This window comes from Nerophis ophidion, linkage group LG22 (genome assembly GCF_033978795.1).
Source record: "Nerophis ophidion isolate RoL-2023_Sa linkage group LG22, RoL_Noph_v1.0, whole genome shotgun sequence".
In the NCBI taxonomy this organism is placed as follows: domain Eukaryota; kingdom Metazoa; phylum Chordata; class Actinopteri; order Syngnathiformes; family Syngnathidae; genus Nerophis; species Nerophis ophidion.
Genome location: NC_084632.1, coordinates 4,080,336 through 4,095,405, shown reverse-complemented (window position 1 = coordinate 4,095,405; position 15,070 = coordinate 4,080,336). Strand labels below are relative to the sequence as shown.

The following is a 15,070-nucleotide window of genomic DNA, read 5'->3' as shown; positions in this document are numbered from 1 at the left end:
TCGAAGACTGCCAGCAACTTCCCATTTGTCGACAAACCAGAGCAACGCTTACTTCAATCAGCAGATGTCCTGTTGTCATAACTCCGAATAGGTGGATATCTTCAGATCCTCGACAGAAAAGGGTCGCCAGGCACGCGGCCCTCCTTCTTCCCCCAAGAGTCCGTGGTGTGTCCAGCAACAACCGCTTTGTCACAACAGCAGGTTCCCCCAAACCCAAGATCTTGTCAATTTTGTTGAGGCCAGTTAAATAGTTCCAATGTTTAGATTTGGAGAGCAGCAAGGAAGTTATGACAAGACAAAACAAAGAAGCACGCAGGAGAGATAAGGGAGAGGAAAGGGGAGCGTCCACCCTCCATGAGTGCCAGAGAGAAAATACAAAACCTCACAAAAATGTCTGATTGAATGCTAAAAATGTTATGACAGACCGCCTTAAACAGAATGAAATTTTACATTTTTCTATGAAGAATAAAACACTGAATATTGACAAAATATGAACGCCACGCCCGCTTTCGATCGACATATTTTATAATCAAGTGAAAGGCAACAAAAATGCAACGAAGAGTGAAATATGAACATGAAGGGTACAAAATAAACCCACCTACAATCTGATTTATCTGCTACATCACTAAGCTTTAGAATGCCCCTGCCAAGCATAGTCCCCTGATATGTCTGCCAACAAGGTGACTTTCATGGCTAATTGGGCTTGGGTCGCAAGCTCAGGTCTGATCATCCTGTAGCTGGCCGCCTCTGGAGAGGGTGTATAGTGTTAAAGGCCGGAACCCCCAATGACCCAGAGGAACACTACTGATGATGCGCACCCGTATATTATTTTATCCTTCAAGTAGGGCTGGGCGATATGGCCTTTTTTTAATATCGCGATATTTTTAGGCCATATCGCGATATGCGATATATATTACAATATTTTGCCTTGGCCTTGAATGAACACTTGATGCATATAATCACAGCAGTATGATGATTCTATGTGTCTACATTCAAACTTTCTTCTTCATACTGCATTAATATATGCTACTTTTAAACTTTCATGCAGAGAGGGAAATCACAACTAAGTCAATTGACCAAAAGTGTATTTATTAAAGGGGAACATTATCAGCAGTCCTATGTAAGCGTCAATATATACCTTGATGGTGCAGAAAAAAGACCATCTATTTTTTTAACCGATTTCCGAACTCTAAATGGGTGAATTTTGGCGAATTAAACGCCTTTCTGTTTAACGCGATGACGTCAGAATGTGACGTCGCCGAGGTAACACACCCACCATTTTCATTTTCAACACATTACAAACACCCGGTCTCAGCTCTGTTATTTTCCGTTTTTTTGACTATTTTTTGGACTCTTGGAGACATCATGCCTCGACGGTGTGTTGTCGGAGGGTGTAACAACACTAACAGGGAGGGATTCAAGTTGCACCACTGGCCCCAAGATGCGAAAGTGTCTGCCGCCAGACCCCCATTGAATGTGCCAGAGTGTCTCCACATTTGACCGGCGATGCTAAGACAAACATGGCACAGAGATGTATGGATAACCTGCAGATGCATTTGCAACGATAGTCAACAAAATCACAAAGATGAGTTTTGTTGATGTTGACTGCCAGCTTATCGATGCTAACATGCTATGCTAATCGTTGCTAACATGCTATTTACCGGCGATGCTAAGGCAGACATGGCACAGAGATGTATGGACAACCTGCAGATGCATTTGCCACGATAGTCAACGAAATCACAAAGGTGAGTTTTGTTGAGGTTGACTGCCAGCTAATCGATGCTAACATGCTATTTACCGGCGGTGCTAAAGCCGACATGGCACAGAGATGTATGGATAACCTGTAGATGCATTTGCAACTATATTACGTTTCCTTCCACCCACATTTATTGCGAAACAAACACTTACCAATCGACGGATTTAAGTTGCTCTAGTGTCAAAAGATGCAAAAGTCCTGATCGTTTGGTCCGCACATTTTACCGGCGATGCTAACGCAGCTATTCGGCCATGCTATGGCTATGAATAGCGTCAATAGCTTCAGTTTCTTCTTCAATACTTTCATACTCCAACCATCTGTTTCAATACATGCGTAATCTGTTTAATCGCTTAAGTCGCTGAAATCCGAGTTTGAATCCGAGCTAATGTCGCTATATCTTGCTGTGGTATTCCCATTGTTTGTTTACATTGGCAGCACTGTGTGACGTCACAGGGAAATGGCCAGTGTCTTCGCAGAGAGCGAAAATAAGGCACTTTAAAGCTTTATTTAGGGATATTCCGAGACCGGTAAAATTTTGAAAAAAACTTCAAAAAATACAACAAGCCACTGGGAACTGATTTTTATTGTTTTTAAGCCTTTTGAAATTGTGATAATGTTCCCCTTTAAAGTTATTAAGCAGTGGCACAAACATTCATTTCCAAAACATAAATTGCAAGACTGTCAGAGACATTTTAAGTGTCAAATAAAAACGAGCTGCATAATAGGAAATCAAATAGTAATTGTCCTTTACTATGTGGTATGTTACTAAGGTTATGAAATTCTCTTCATTCTCTAACAAGTGACTTTACAAATGATAGTACATATTAGCAGTGATGCTACTTTTTATAGCAACGCTTTTCCCTCCCACACTTGACAAATTACGGTTGTCTGGTCGACATATTCCCACTTGAAGCTGAACCACCGCCAGACAATGGAAACCCTGCTGTTATTGGGACTTAAGCCTTACTTCATTTGTTACCAGATCCGCACCATCTTTCTCTCGTATGGTTACGTTAGCAGCTAACATTAGCCGCGCCGCTACCTCTCTGCCCTGCGAGGGCGTGTATGTGACGTGACGGTTTGTGACGTATGTTAAGAATGTGCGCCTGCTTGTCTGTGAGAAGGAGAGACAGGAAAGAGCGAGGAGAGCCTGAAGTGTACGCTTCCAGCTAAAAGTCCTGCGTGAGAACGTATACTCGAATATTACGATAAAGTCATTTTCTATATTGCACAGAGACAAACCCGCGATATATCGTACATATCGATATATCGCCCAGCCCTACCTTCAGGTCTTCCATTCACATTCACTGTTCACCTAAAAGCCCACCAAGTGTATGTGCTCGCAAAGGATGCAAACACCTCATTCTGTTTGAATTTGTTTTAGGAGTCTTTTACGTGTTTTAGGAGTCTTTATACGTGTTTAGGAGTCTTTATACGTGTTTAGGAGTCTTTTACGTGTTTTAGGAGTCTTTTACGTGTTTTAGGAGTCTTTTACATGTTTTAGGAGTCTTTATACGTGTTTAGGAGTCTTTTTCTGTGTTTTTGGAGTCTTATTTTGTGTTTTAGGAGTCTTTTTACGTGTTTTAGGAGTAATTTATATTTTAGATGTTACTGTGCATCTCTTAGGAGTCATTTTATGTGTTTAGGGTCATTTTTAATGTTTTAGAAGTTGGTTGTTGTGTTCTTTAAATGTTTTATTAGTCATTTTTATGTGTTAAGTCATTTTATGCATTTGAGTTTCGCACAAGAGGTAGAACATCTCACTCTGTGTTTTCTGGAATCTTCCAAGCATTGAAAGACTGAAGACTTAGGGTCATTAGAAAACATCCCTGCACATCATAATGGCAGCTACACTTTCCATCTTAACCTTCGTCTTGTGTTAGGGTCGGCACCGACCCGTTTTAGTTTTTAAATGCATAAAAGAACCACGCAAATTTATTTTTTTGCATTAAGGCTTTTTGACTTTGTCAGGAACCTCTATTTCAACAAAACAAAACTTTTTTTTTTTCCCCCACTAAATTATAAAATGCTCTGGTTGAAATTATGACCATGGTGTTGTTAGGGTCGGTTTCGACCCAGTTATAAAAATAATATTATCAAGCAATAATTCGAGCCAAAACTGAACACACTGACTGCCAGCTCCTCTCCCAATCATGTGAGCTTTAGTGGATTCTCATTTTACCTTGTTATCCAGTACAAAAACAAACAGACGGTTATGTTCAGACATGTGAGGTCAATTCAGTATAAAATGATTAAAATGAAAAAGTCAATGAAACAAATTGATTCAAGAGGTGTGTTCTAATACCCCTCAGTAATAGTCAGGTAATACAACAACCTTTTATTTATTTATATGATTCTCTTGAGTCCTTTTACCATTTTTAAATTGAAATCGAGGGGTATACCGACAAAAAAAGGCCCGATGGCCCACACCAAAAATATTAAAACCAATATTTTCATGGATAAGGAAGCCTAACAAGGTAACCAAGAGATGTGAAACAAATTGGATGATAGATAATTGTTTTTAGTGTATTTTACCGCTGATTCATGACATGGGTCAAAACCGACCCGTTAACATAAGAGGTGGTAACAGAAATCAAACACAAGAGGAAGGTTAAAGATCTAAAAATTTTTGGGGGGGAATGTCCGGTGGCCCGGGTTGAAAAGCTTAACGGGCAGCAAGTGGCCCCCGGGCCTTAATTTGCCCAGGCCTCCTTTAGAGTCAGGAGAAGCTGGGTAGAATTTTATTTCTGAGCTAGGTTTTTCAAAACATGCTCAACATTGAATTCTACATAGACGTGAATGGTGGTTTTGTACAGTAAATACATACAGTATGTGTCCTATTAATGACTCTTAATTTGCTTTGCAACACTGACATCTGCTGGTCATTTTGCTACAACTACACCAAACGTCACAAAAAACTGACATGTTGATACAACTATTATATGCTTAAATATCACTTATTTATTCCTAATATTTTATATATCATAAATGTATATATAATATAATACCGGTATGTCTTATTTGATTCCAAAAATTCATAGTACCATAGAATCCAGTCAACTGCACACCAATTGGAAAATAAAAATAATAATAATTGTTTTAGGTTTAGTTTATTATACATTATATGTGCCTAAAAATGTATGGAAAGTATGTTTGGGTTTCTGTGTCTTGTTGTGCTCGTGTTTCAGTATTAATAAGTATGAGTTGGTTGAGATTCTAACAGGAATGTATTAAATACAATTAACAGTTTGGGATTTCTTTTACATCACCTGTAAATTATTCATGGTATGGTTTTCATGCTTCCACAAAATGTAATAAAATGTCAATGACAGCAAAGGAACAGTCTGAATAGTTGTTCCTTTTTTTCAGAGTAAAGATGCCCGATACCTTTAAATATGTCACACATTACGAGAGCTTTTTGCAGGTCTCTGCTTTTTGCAGATGATGTGGTCCTGATGGCTTCATCTGACCGGGATCTTCAGCTCTCGCTGGATCGGTTCGCAGCCGAGTGTGAAGCGACCGGAATGAGAATCAGCACCTCCAAGTCCGAGTCCATGGTTCTCGCCCGGAAAAGGGTGGAGTGCCATCTCCGGGTTGGGGAGGAGACCCTGCCCCAAGTGGAGGAGTTCAAGTACCTAGGAGTCTTGTTCACGAGTGAGGGAAGAGTGGATCGTGAGATCGACAGGCGGATCGGTGCGGCGTCTTCAGTAATGCGGACCTTGTACCGATCCGTTGTGGTGAAGAAGGAGCTGAGCCGGAAGGCAAAGCTCTCAATTTACCGGTCGATCTACGTTCCCATCCTCACCTATGGTCATGAGCTTTGGGTCATGACCGAAAGGATAAGATCACGGGTACAAGCGGCCCAAATGAGTTTGGGTCTCTCCCTTAGAGATAGGGTGAGAAGCTCTGCCATCCGGGAGGAACTCAAAGTAAAGCCGCTGCTCCTTCACATCTAGAGGAGCCAGATGAGGTGGTTCGGGCATCTGGTCAGGATGCCACCCGAACGCCTCCCTAGGGAGGTGTTTAGGGCACGTCCAACCGGTAGGAGGCCACGGGGAAGACCCAGGACACGTTGGGAAGACTATGTCTCCCTGCTGGCCTGGGAACGCCTCGGGATCCCCCGGGAAGAGCTAGACGAAGTGGCTGAGGAGAGGGAAGTCTGGGTTTCCCTGCTTAGGCTGTTGCCCCCGCGACCCGACCTCGGATAAGCGGAAGATGATGGATGGATGGATGGATGGATTACGAGAGCAAATATATTTTTAAATAGATAACTATATTACTGAGACTTGTTCAGAGCACCTGTACTTTTCTGAAGGCAGAGAACGTTTAACCGTGCACATTCACACTATTTTGTTTGGTTATTTTTATTGCATCCATCCATCCTTTGCCCTTACTGGAGCCTATCCCAGCTGCACACGTGCGGAAGGCGGTGTACACCCTGGACAAGTCGCCACCTCATCGCAGGGCCAACACAGATAGACAACATTCACAATCACATCATTCACTGGGGCTGATTTAACATATTTTTTAACATAAGAAACTAATCCATTTTGTTGTTTTTTTAATATCATGCATTCATGACATAATACAAGGAAACTATGATGTTTTATAGTTCATTTTCCAAAATATAAGATCATTTAAGACAAAAAAGAATTAATTCTTAACTTCGACAAATCGCAAACCATGAACAATCACTTTTTATGCAGAACCATTTATATTGCATCCATCCATTTTCAACCGCTTGTCCCTTTCGAGGTTGCTTGGAGGTTATCTCGGCTGTATTCGGGCGGAAGACGGAGTACACTCTGGACAAGTCGCCACCTCATCGCAGGGCCAACAGTGATAGTGTCACGCCCATGGGATCAGGTTTTGTTTTTGTCATGTTTGGTTATATTTTTTGGACACTCGGTTCCGGTTACTGCACTTCCTTGTTTTCTTTGTTACCATGCCAACTCATTGATTTTCTCCTTGCCCTCATGTCACACCCCTGTCCTCAGTTCTCACACTTGTTTGTAATTACCATGTTCATTATTTAAACCTGTAGTTGCCAGGTGGTCAGCCTGGCCACTTTACATATCCCTCAACCCAATTCATGCCAAGCCATGCTGTTTTCTCATTCCCTTGTCTCAGTCACAGTAAGTTGTTGTTATTTATGTCACAGTAGTTTAGTTTGGTTTTTGTCCATAGTCATGCCTAATGCTAGTTTTGTTTTCAGTAGCCAAGTGTTTGTACCTCCTTGTGAGCGCCCTTTGTTTGCCTTTTTTTTGTAGTTTATTAGTGGAAAATATAAAAATGTACTCACATTCACGTCTCGCTCGCGCCAATTTCCCTTTGCAACAGAGAAACAATCCAAGTCATAGTCCAAGTCCTGACAGATAGACAACATTCAAAATCACTGGGGCTGATTTAACATATTTATTAACATAATAAACAAATCCATTTTGTTTTGTTTCTTATATCATGCACACATAATGTAATAAAAGGAAACTACAATGTTTAATAGTTCATCTTCCAAAATATAGGATAATCTAAGACAAAAAAGAATTAATTCTTAACTTCAACAAATTACAAACCGTGAAGAATCACTTTCATATTCATATTTCATATTTCTTCATGAAATAAAATCATGTAAAGCGTTAGGCATGCTTCAAAAAGCAGTTTGTTATTTTGGTGCTCTTATCTCCAGTCAACAGGAGCTTGTTTGGCCACGCCCAGCCGGGCCACTGCGTGTCAACATTGATACAAACAAGAACGAGTACGACTTTTTCTCTTTGTATTTCCTCGCCGCTGCATCCTAACACACGAAGTCATTAGGTAAGATTTTCCAACATTTCATTGGAGATAACTTCATGGCTATCTTTTTGAGGACCAGCGTCCTTTGCCGTGGACATTTGCTTTTGTCTCCGCAACAATGTTATTATATCTTCCCCAGGGACAACACTTAAGAGTAGTCACTGTACAGCTTGTTTAGCAATATTACCAACCCTGTTTCCATTTGAGTTGGGAAATTGTGTTAGATGTAAATATAAACGGAATACAATGATTTGCAAATCCTTTTCAACCCATATTCAGTTGAATATGCTAAAAAAAAACAATATATTTGATGTTAAAACTGATAAACATTTTTTTTGCAAATAATCATTAACTTTAGAATTCGACGCCAGCAACACGTGACAAAGAAGTTGGGAAAGGTGGCAATAAATACTGATAAAGTTGAGGAATGCTCTTCAAACACTTATTTGGAACATCCCACAGGTGTGCAGGCTAATTGGGAACAGGTGGGTGCCATGATTGGGTATAAAAACAGCTTCCCAAAAAATGCTCAGTCTTCCACAAGAAAGGATGGGGCGAGGTACACCCCTTTGTCCACAACTGCGTGAGCAAATAGTCAAACAGTTTAAGAACAACCTTTCTCAAAGTGCAATTGCAAGAAATTTAGGGATTTCAACATCTACGCTCCATAATATCATCAAAAGGTTCAGAGAATCAGAAGAAATCACTCCACGTAAGCGGCATGGCCGGAAACCAACATTGAATGATCGTGACCTTCCATCCCTCAGACGGCACTGTATCAAAAACCGACATCAATCTCTAAAAGGATATCACCACACGAGCTCAGGAACACTTCAGAAAACCACTGTCCCTAAATACAGTTGGTCGCTACATCTGTAAGTGCAAGTTAAAGCTCTACTATGCATTTATCAACAACATCCAGAAACGCCGCCGGCTTCTCTCGACCCGAGATCATCTAAGATGGACTGATGCAAAGTAGAAAAGTGTTCTGTGGTCTGACGAGTCCACATTTCAAATTATTTTTTGAAATATTCGAAATTGTATGATCCGGACCAAAGGAAAAGCGAACCATCCAGACTGTTATCGACGCAAAGTTCAAAAGCCAGCATCTGTGATGGTATGGGGGTGCATTAGGGGCAGTGTGGCGAAGTTGGGAGAGTGGCCATACTGTACCTAACTACTTATATACTGTACCTACCTATCTATATACTGTCCCAATCCTACCTACTGGACCAACCTACCTACTGTACCTACCTACCTACACACTGTACCTACCTACTTATATACTGTACAAATCCTACCTACTGTACCTACCTACACGCTGTACCAATCCTACCTACTGGACCAACCCACCTACTGTACCTACCTACCTACCTATATACTGTACCTATCCACCTATACACTGTACCAATCCTACCTACTGTACCAATCCTACCTACTGGACCAACCTACCTACTGGACCTACCTACCTACTGGACCTACCTACCTACATACTGGCTGTGTCCCAATTCAGGGTTTGCATCCTTGGAAGGGCGATTTTGAAGGCCGCTTACGTCACAACGTTGCGTGAAGGCTGTCCAATTCATTCAAATTGGAAGGCTCCTCCAAATGCAGCCGACAAATGCGCCCTCCTTTTCCTTGTATTCTGAGGATGCACTGCGACTATCCTTCGTGGCCTCCCATATCCCTAGATGTTTTGCGCCCCTTTGTTCAACCCGGCTGCAATGAGGTAGCGACTTGTCCAGGGTGTACACCGCCTTCCGCCCGATAGTAGCTGAGATAGGCACCAGCGACCCCCGCTGCCCCAAAGGGAATAAGGGGTAGAAAATGGATGGATGGATGTTCAACCCGGATCTTTTTGACGATGGCGGCAAATACAAGCAGTGGCACCAGCACCGGCAGAGAATACACTTTCAAATGTAAGTATCCTCTACAGGCTAGACTGTCCCATCTAACAATTGGTGTCGCATCCTTCCGAGGTGCCTCTGAGGGTCCAGCCTTCTGAGGTTGCATAGGCCGGGTCCTCCTAAGGATGCAAACCCTGAATTGGGACACAGCTACTGTACCTAGCTACCTACCTAGTGGACATACCATACCTACCTACATACTGGACCTACCTACATACTGAACCTACTACCTACCTACTAATTGTACCTACCTACATACTGGACCTACCCACCCACATACTGTACCTACCTACCTACCTACCGTACCTACCTTCATACTGGACCTACCTTCCAACATACAGTACCTACCTACCTACTGTACCTACCTACAATCTGGAGCTACCTACCTACATACTAGACCTAACTACCTACATGCTGTACTTTCCTAACGTACCCACCTACCTACTGTACCTACCTCCATACTGGACATACCTACCTACCTACTGTACCTACCTACCTACCTACATACTGCATCTACCAACCTACATACTGTACCAGCCTACCAAACCTACCTTCATACTGGACATACCTACTGTACATACTGAACCTACCTACCTACCTACACTGTACCTTCCTACCTACCTACATACTGGACCAAACTTCCTACATACTGTACCTACCTACCGTATCTACCTACATTGTGGACCTACCTACCTACATACTGTTTCTGCCTACCGAACCTACCTACATACTGGACCTACCTACTGTACATACTGAACCTATTTACCAACATACTGTACCTACCTACATACCGTACCTACCTACCTTCTGTACCTACCTACCGAAATACTGTACCTACCTACCGTATCTACCTACATACTGGACCTACCTACCTACATACCGTACCTGCCTACCGAATCTACCTACATACTGGACCTACCTACTGTACATACTGAATCTACCTACCAACATACTGTATCTACCAACCTACCTACATACTGTACCTACCTACATACTGTACTGTACCTACCTAATTACCTATCTACCGTACCTACCTACATACTGGACCTAGCAACCGACATACTGTACCTACCTACCTACCGTACCTACATACTGGACATACCTATCTACTGTACCTACCTACCTATTGTACCTACCTACATACTGGACCTACATACTAACCTACCGTACCTACCTATATACTGTACCTACCTACATTCTGTACCTACCTACCTACTGTACCTACTGCACTTACCTACCTACATACTGTACTTACCTACCTACTGTACCTACCTACATACTGTACCTACCTACCGTATTAACCTACCTACATACTGGACCTACCTACCAACCTACCATACCCACATACCTACATACTGGACCTACCTACCTACTGTACCTACCTACCTATTGTACCTACATACTAACCTACCATACCTACCTATATACTGTACCTACCTACTTACCTACCTACTTGTACCCCCCTATTTACTGTACCTACCTACCTTCCTACCTACTGGACCTACCTACATACTGGACCTACCGTACCAACCTACCTACCTATATAATGGACCTACTTACCTACATACTGTACCTACCTACCGTACCTACATACTGGACCTAACTACCTACCGACCTACTGTACCTACCTACATACTGTACCTATCAACCATACCCACGTACCTACTGTACCAACAAACCTACTGTACCTACCAACCTGCCTGCAACACCTATATTTCTTTCTTCCTGCCTTCCTTCAGCGTGGGGACACCTCGACATCATGGAGGTGTGTTTAGTTTCCTTATCAGGTCGGGATCATGCTCTGCTCCATAATGTCACAGAACATGTTGTTATTCATGTTTCATACAACCTATCGCAGTGGTTACTCGTTTTCAGTGAACAGGTCATCTTTACTGCTACACAAGCTGTGCACTGTCTCTGAGTCTAAAGTACATCCAAGTTTCATTTCTATAGTATTTTTCCCTGAGAAGATAAACTGTAATGAAAATGGCTGTGGAAAGTGAAGCATGAACTCACTTCCATCATGTAAGGGTTGACACTGTTGTCTTCTGTTTTCCAGTGACTAAACATGCAGAGACAACATGTCATTATTTTTCTCCTGTTTGCACTGTTTGACTCCCTACGGTCTGAAAGTCAACCATGCATAAAAGATACAAGCTGTCCCAAAGAAAACCAAGATGTCTTTGGTTCATCTACCACAGAAATCCCTCGCACACTAAGACCAGGTGTGACTGAAGTGTTCTTTCTGGACAGCAAGATCAAAACAATCCCCAAAGCAGCCTTTGTGGAAAACCCCCACCTGGAAAAGGTGGAGTTCATTAACACCACCACAACCACAATTGAGCCGGGAGCTTTTGAAGGTCTGCTAGACGTTAAGCAGATCGAAATTTCCAGCACACCGCTAGAGTCAATCACAGCCGGAGTCTTTCCAGGCCTCGTCAATCTGGAGAAAATCTCTCTCATTTTCAACAAGCTCCGTCGTGTACCGAGAGGTTTATTTGACGGCCTTAAAAACCTGAAAGAGCTCCAGTTACACGGCAATGAGATTGCCTCCATTGAAGACGGGACTTTTGACGACCTGGAGAACCTCCTGAGTCTCCATCTGGCGAAGAACAACCTCTCCGCAGTGTCGGTCATCTGGTTCTCGAAGCTGAACAAACTGCAAATACTGCGGCTTTACGAAAATCAGCTGACCGCCATTCCCGAGGACATTTTTCATCATTTACCAAATTTAAAAGAAATCAATTTGCAAAGCAACAAGATCACAGAATTGTCTCCAAATCAGTTTCCGCATAAAGACAAGGTCATAAGGCTTTTCTTGGATGGCAATCAGCTGACACAGTTACCAGGAGATTTTTTTGTGGGCTTCCCGAACCTTAAAAAGCTGAGCCTGCAAAAGAACAAACTGAGCAGTCTTCCAGACGTGCTTTTTGGAGAAATGAAACTGACGGATTTCAGCCTGAGTGAAAACCATCTGACTGAGCTCCCAAGTGCGATATTCAGCCCCCTGAAGGAATTGAGGAAGCTCGATCTGTCGAAGAATCTTTTCACTGCTTTGTCAGTCGACTACTTTGAAGGACTGGACAAACTCGCCAATTTGAATCTGGGAAACAACATGATAGAGTCGCTGGATTTAGATGTGTTTGAAAAGATTCCATCCCTGATCCACCTTGACCTGTCCCACAACAACCTCCAAACGCTACCCGAGGACATTTTTGAACCTTTAACAAAACTCAAGAAAGTTCTCCTCAATGACAACCCCTGGAACTGCGACTGCAACCTTGAACCTCTCCACATGTGGATTAAAGTAATTAACCCAAATGTTTCTAATTCAGTTGTTTGTGTGAATCCGGAAATCCTTGCAGGACGCGAGATCAAGTCTTTGACAGTGGAGGAGTTGATCTGCCCCACAGTTCCACTCACAACAACAACATTACTGACTACAATTCCAATACAACCAATCACCACTACAATGCAGCCTCTAACATCAGTCCCAACAGAACCAACCACTGTCCCCACAATTGTAACTACCATCCCCACTACTGCAACCACCGTCCCCACTACTGCAACCACCGTCCCCACTACGGCAACCACCGTCCTCACAACGGCAACCACCGTCCCCACTACTGCAACCACCGTCCCCACAACTGCAACCACCGTCCCCACTACTGCAACCACCGTCCCCACAACTGCAACCACCGTCCCCACTACGGCAACCACCGTCCCCACTACGGTAACCACCGTCCCCACTACGGCAACCACCGACCCCACAACTGCAACCTCCACACCTACGATACCTTCAACGACACAACTGATAACCACACGTCCTGCAACAACTAAAGCCACTCAGTCTACCACTGTCCCGACTACACCAGCGGTCACAACAACCGAAGAAACCACCACGCTCATGGCCATTTCGACCACAGCTTTACCAACCAGCACCATAAAACCGACTTTACGAATAACAACAGCTTCACCGACTACCCCACTGACAACAGCTTCCCCCACGTTGGCAGCAACTACAATCACGACTATTGGAAGCACAACCTCCCCCAGCACGGCTATGACAACAGTTCTTATCAGCCCGACAACAATGACAACAAATACACCCCCAACAGCAACAACTGTCCATTTCACCGGTCCCATGCAGCCTGGCCAGCGACCGTCAACGCAGAAGGACACAAAAGCATCAAATCGCTGCAAATCCGAGGCGGTTGTGTACACTGCTCTGCTGCTGGTGGAGCTGTCCTGCACACTAGCGCTGACTCAGGTCACTTTGTCTCTTTGGCGCTCGCTGCAGCGCATGGTGAGGAGGCCGCACCAGATCAAACTCACTCGCTTCTCCTACAGGAGGGAAGTCATCCTGATACCCTTGTGGAAGAAAGACACCTGAGGCCTTTGAACTGTTTTAACCAGCAGTACACTGCCAAGAAAAAAAGCAACATTGGGAAAAATAGAGCAAAAGGGCACATTTTAAGGAGACAAATCTGAAACGCCGGTGTAAATAACTTGTGCTATCACAAAGCTTTGACTTCAGATATACACCACTCCAAAAAGTTAGGGATGTTCATATTTTGGGAGAAATTCAGACAAAAGCTAAAATACTATATAAACAGGTGAACTTACTTTGATACAGGGCTGGGCGATATATATATAGATATATATAGATATATCGCCCAGCCCTATATCAATGGGCTGGGCTGTGGCGGGTTTGTCTCTGTGCGATATAGAAAATGACTATATCGTGATATTGGAGTATACGTTCTCACGCAGTTGCTTTTAGCTGCGGGCATTACACTGTCAGAAAAGTTGTGTAAATTATCAAATAAAACTTTGTATTACATTGTGTTCCGGACAAGAAACATTGGTACTTTAACTTTAAGAAGACAAAAGGCTGAAATTTTCCAAGAAGAATGCTGGACTTCCAAGCGGACAGATGGCAGATCTGCCCAACTTCCACAGGAACTCTTTTGAAGTATTTTTACGAACTCTCTCTTTGATCTATTTTATGGGACCCTCTTTGATCTATTTAATAGGACTTTCTTTGATCTGTTCGGGAACCGCAGGCAATGCTGGTCACGACCCACTTCCATTAGGAAGCAGCTATGGGAAGGAGGGGGGTGAAAATCAAATAAAGAAGCACGAAAACGATCTTGGGGCAGAGCATGGTGCAGAACTGTACAGGGTGTACAGTAGCCATGCCCCTCTTCGGATCAGAGTCTAAATTTAATTCTGTCTCTGTTTGATTATTTGCCTTTTTGTCTTGTTTAATAGATGTCATCAGTGTTTGAACCTGACAACACTACAGGCTTTTCTCACTATTTCTTGTCTCTCCTTCTCAAAGAAATAAAACAAGCGCACCTTCTTAAATACGTCACATACGTATACACCCTCGCGCAGCAGAGAGGTAGCGGCATGGGTAACATTAGCTGTGGTGGGAGTGGTAATACGAGAGAAAGAAGGTGCGAATCTGGTAACAAATGAATGAAGAATTAATTCCTAAGAAAAACAGCAAGGGGTCCATCGTCTGGCGGTGGTTTGGCTTCAAGTGGGATTATGTCGAACAGACAACCGAAATTTGTCAAGTATGGGGCAAAAGTGTTGCTACGAACAG

At 43.0% G+C, this 15,070-nt stretch overlaps 1 protein-coding gene across 1 annotated transcript in view; it reads left to right on the top strand.

Moving 5' to 3' along the window:
• Positions 1-14,571, top strand: part of LOC133540955 (uncharacterized) — a 41,472-nt gene extending 26,901 nt beyond the window's left edge. The window contains exon 4 of the mRNA XM_061884041.1: positions 11,520-14,571. Within this exon, the coding sequence (XP_061740025.1) occupies positions 11,520-13,849 (2,330 nt within the window). The 3' untranslated portion in view covers positions 13,850-14,571. The remainder of the gene's footprint in view (positions 1-11,519) is intronic.
• Positions 14,572-15,070: the final 499 nt, after the last annotated feature.